The 4,029-nt window shown below is 30.9% G+C and overlaps 1 protein-coding gene across 1 annotated transcript; it reads right to left on the reverse strand.

Moving 5' to 3' along the window:
* Positions 1–1,053: 1,053 nt before the first annotated feature.
* On the reverse strand, positions 1,054–3,985 carry EIN_323100 (protein serine/threonine kinase, putative; the record flags this gene model as incomplete). The annotated part of the gene is made up of 2 exons (XM_004255316.1): positions 1,054–3,860; positions 3,976–3,985. 2 exons carry the CDS (start codon positions 3,983–3,985, stop codon positions 1,054–1,056), a joined length of 2,817 nt encoding a protein of 938 aa, XP_004255364.1.
* Positions 3,986–4,029: the final 44 nt, after the last annotated feature.

A 4,029-nucleotide genomic window follows, 5' to 3' on the forward strand; every position in this document is an offset into this window, starting at 1 on the left:
AATGAAACACCAAAAACTTAAAAAAATGGAATTACCATTACTTATTTGTTAAAAATTCTTAAACTAAACATAACAATATAAACTGTTTTCCAAAACTCTGTACCGTTTCCAAAATTTATATAAACCCTTTGTCCTAATTTCCCGTTATTTACTATTTTTTATTTGTTTTATTTTTTATTTTCCTATTTGTTGAACCAACAACGGTGCACAGTTTAAAACCCTTAAAAACCAATACAGTTTCAATTATCGAACAAAAAATCGGGAAATCACCCAAATATTGGGTAAATCTTCCCCGATTTTCCAGGTTCGTTATTTGGTCAGTGGTTTATTTTGTTACTAAACGTCAGTAAAATTCTATCTTTCAAATAAACATAAAATAAACGATAATATAACGATGAACCAATGTTGTGATGAAGGACGTTATTGCATCAAATGATACAACACTTAAATTAATAATAAGTTTTTGTTTATTTCAACAATTAAAAAAGTCATCGATAACATAAAACAAACATTTAAACAATCAAGGTTATTAATCAAAAGAGTCTTAAATAAAATAAACAGTTCAAAAATTAAAAAAAACTTTTCAATTGTATAGCCTTAACCAATTTATCTTCTCTCAATGCTTGTTTTACTCATTAGTACTTTTCATTTTTATCCAAAACACAACTTGGTGATTCTGTAAACATGGACATTTTAATTATAAAGTTGTGTTTTATGTTTTTGGCAAAAATTGTGTTATGGTAATCAAAATTTTAATCCCAAGTTTATTATTATATTTTTCAAGTAAATTTTTGGTTCAAGATTTATTTGTCAAGTAAAATTTAAAAAAGTCAGGTTCGTTATTTTGTTTTTTACGAGTAAATATTTATAACAAAAAATGAGGGTTAAGCAAAGGAAAAATTATTTAGAAATTATTTGTCTAAAAAATCGGGGCATCCCAGTACAGAGTTTTGAAAAACAGTTTATTTATAAAATTAATAAAAACATGAAATAAATAATTTTAATGTTTATTAAACAATAAAAAAATGAAATAAAAATATTTTATTCAAAAAGTCATTTTAACAAAATTTCAAGTTTTTCTTTTGCAGCTTCAATAGTGATTCTATCTTCTTTGTTATGAGCCCAACAGTTAGATATTAGTTCGTATTGTTCGTCAGTCATACAATCAATTTTTTGGAGACGATTTCCACCATTAACAAAGTCTGGTATTTTCCATGGGTATTTAAATTCACTTTTTGGAAATGCTTCTCTCCAAGAAATAGTCTCAAACATAGTGATTGCAAATGAATAAATATCTGCACTCTTTTTGTACTTATCCTGTTTCAAAATCTCTGGCGCCATGTAGATTGGTGTGCCAACACCTTTTGTGAATGTCATGTTGGTTTGCAGCATATTCACATTTCTCGACGACCCAAAGTCTGTCAATTTTGCATTCACTATTTCATTCACATCGAGTGATAACACCAGGAAATTGTCTGGCTTGATGTCTCTGTGTAATATCCCATTTTCATGTAAATATTGAATGCCTTTTGCCGCATCCAACAAAAATTTCATTCGCAACTTCATATCAACTTCATCACTCTTCTTGTGTTTGATCAAGTCTTGGAGTGACCCAAATGCTGCAAATTCGGTAACCATACACACTTTACTTGGTATAAACACAGCACCATAGAAGTGTATGATGTAATCACACCTAAACTTGTCTAACATGGCAACTTCCTTTTCAAATTCTTCAAGTCCACTTTCATAATTATCAAGTTGTTTCATCTTTTTGATTGCAACACAGACGCCTCTGTATTGCCCTTTAAAAACTATTCCAAAACTTCCTTCACCAAGCTTCTCGTCTTCGATATTTTCTCTGTAATTCAATTTAGTTGTTTGTTCAGTTTCGATTTCCATTTCAACTTTTGCATTTTCAATGACACCGGTTGCTATATTCAATGAAGTGATTGCTACATGTTCTTTGGTGACACAAGTGCACAACGGCTTGATGAATATCTCAAATTCGCAAGCATATCCAGGCTTCAATGTCACAAGTGGTGGCACACTTCGTATTTCATAATAGTCACACCCTTCTATTACACTGAATTGAACTTTTAAATTGCTTTTAGTCACATTTCCGATACATAACAAATCTCTTGTCTCAATGTCGACTTTCAGTGGGTCATTGTTATCCAAATCAAATTTCAGTGTTGTCTTGTTTGACACCAAATTAGCACTTAATTTGACCATCTCAATGTTGGACCGACTCATCTTGAAGTTGCAAATGTTCTTCTCTTTCTTCTTTTGTTTTTTCTTTTGTATCATTGATATCACTATTACTATTATTGCAACAATAAACACTATGATCACAAAAGTGACTGATAATGGAACACCAACTACCAACCCATAATTTGTCTCTTTGACACAGTAATCACCAACATCACTTGGTTTGTGAAAGCCTTCACATTCTGTGCACTTTGAATTGTATGCAGACAAACAAAATTCAATATTTTTGTAATTCACACACTGCGAGTCAACCAACACATAATCGTTTTCAACACAGATTTTACAATTTTGATCGTTGTCACACGAAATGCAGTTATCAGAACAACTTTTGCAAATGTAATTATCTAAGAAATATCCATTCTCACATTTTACACACCCAATCGGCGTTTTAGTTTCACAATTAGTCAAGTTGTCATATGATACACACAATTTATTTTCACTGCCAGAAAATTTGAAATACTGATTTTGACAAGTCAAACAAGAAGTGCCATCAACACAAGTACCACACGATTCATCACAAGAAATGCAGTCTGTTTTTTGTTTATAGTACTGGTCTTTGCAAATCACACATCCACCACCTGTTGGCAGAGTCAATTCATATTTTGTAAATAAATTGTCAAGTGGTTCACATGTAAAGGTGGAGGACAGGTAATACTGTGGATCGCATGTCAAGCAATAAGTTGTATTATAACAATTATCGCAGTGATTTGAACACATCTCACATTCGCTGTTAATGTTATAATAACCAGAACTGCATCTTTCACACCCTTTGTTATTTCGAGTAAAACATGAAACTTCAACACCTTTTATCACTTGTTTTGTGTTAGTAACATCGTCATCAATATCATCAAAATTTTCTGAACAATTTCCACCTTTCAAATTGAAACTATCCAAACATTCAACACATATTGATTTTGAAATCAGTGAGTATTTACAGTCAGCTATTTGAGATTGAGAAATTGGAATACAAAAATCGTATTTTCCTTCTTTGTTGAGAGTTTCTATCGGGTTAAACCCTTCATTGCATTGCAAACAAAAAAGACCATCAGCTTTGACACACCCAACTTCACTTTGTTCAACGCAAAACCCATTTGGTTGTATCACGTATTTTTCATTGCACTTTTTGCATTTTCCACCTTCACAACATTTACAATTTGGTATTGAACACACTGAGCATTTACCATATTTTAGTTCCATGTTAACATCAACACATTGTGAACAATAATCTTTGCTGTATTTCAAACAATTATTATCACCAATACAACTCATTGTTTCAACGTCATAAACTTTATTTTTTACACAAGTCATAATTATAGTGTTTGAATTGTAATTTATACAAATCAATGAATTGTCTGTACATTTTACACATTGATTGTTTTCATTCAAATAATTGCCATTTTCACATTGATAAACGACATTGTTTCGAGTTGATATGTTAGCAACATTTTGACAAATATTATCGTTAAAAACATATTTATCTTCACATTGAATGCATTCCATTTGATTTTTGTAGTTTTTCTGATATTTGCATTTTGATACAGCGCTTTGGCAATCAGAGTTTACTGATATTTGATACGAACAGTTACAAGACACTTTAGATAATGTAGATTTGTTTACACAATTAGTTGCTGATACACATTTATTATTTGACAAATAATATCCATCTGAACATCTCAAACATTGTTGTTTATTGAAGCAGTTGCGCACCCATTTTCATTAGTTTCACATTCTTTGTGTTGTGCTGTACTTTGTTGTACACAC

The sequence above is a fragment of the Entamoeba invadens genome, assembly GCF_000330505.1.
Source record: "Entamoeba invadens IP1 unplaced genomic scaffold scaff_1105074725661, whole genome shotgun sequence".
NCBI classification, from domain to species: domain Eukaryota; phylum Evosea; order Mastigamoebida; family Endamoebidae; genus Entamoeba; species Entamoeba invadens.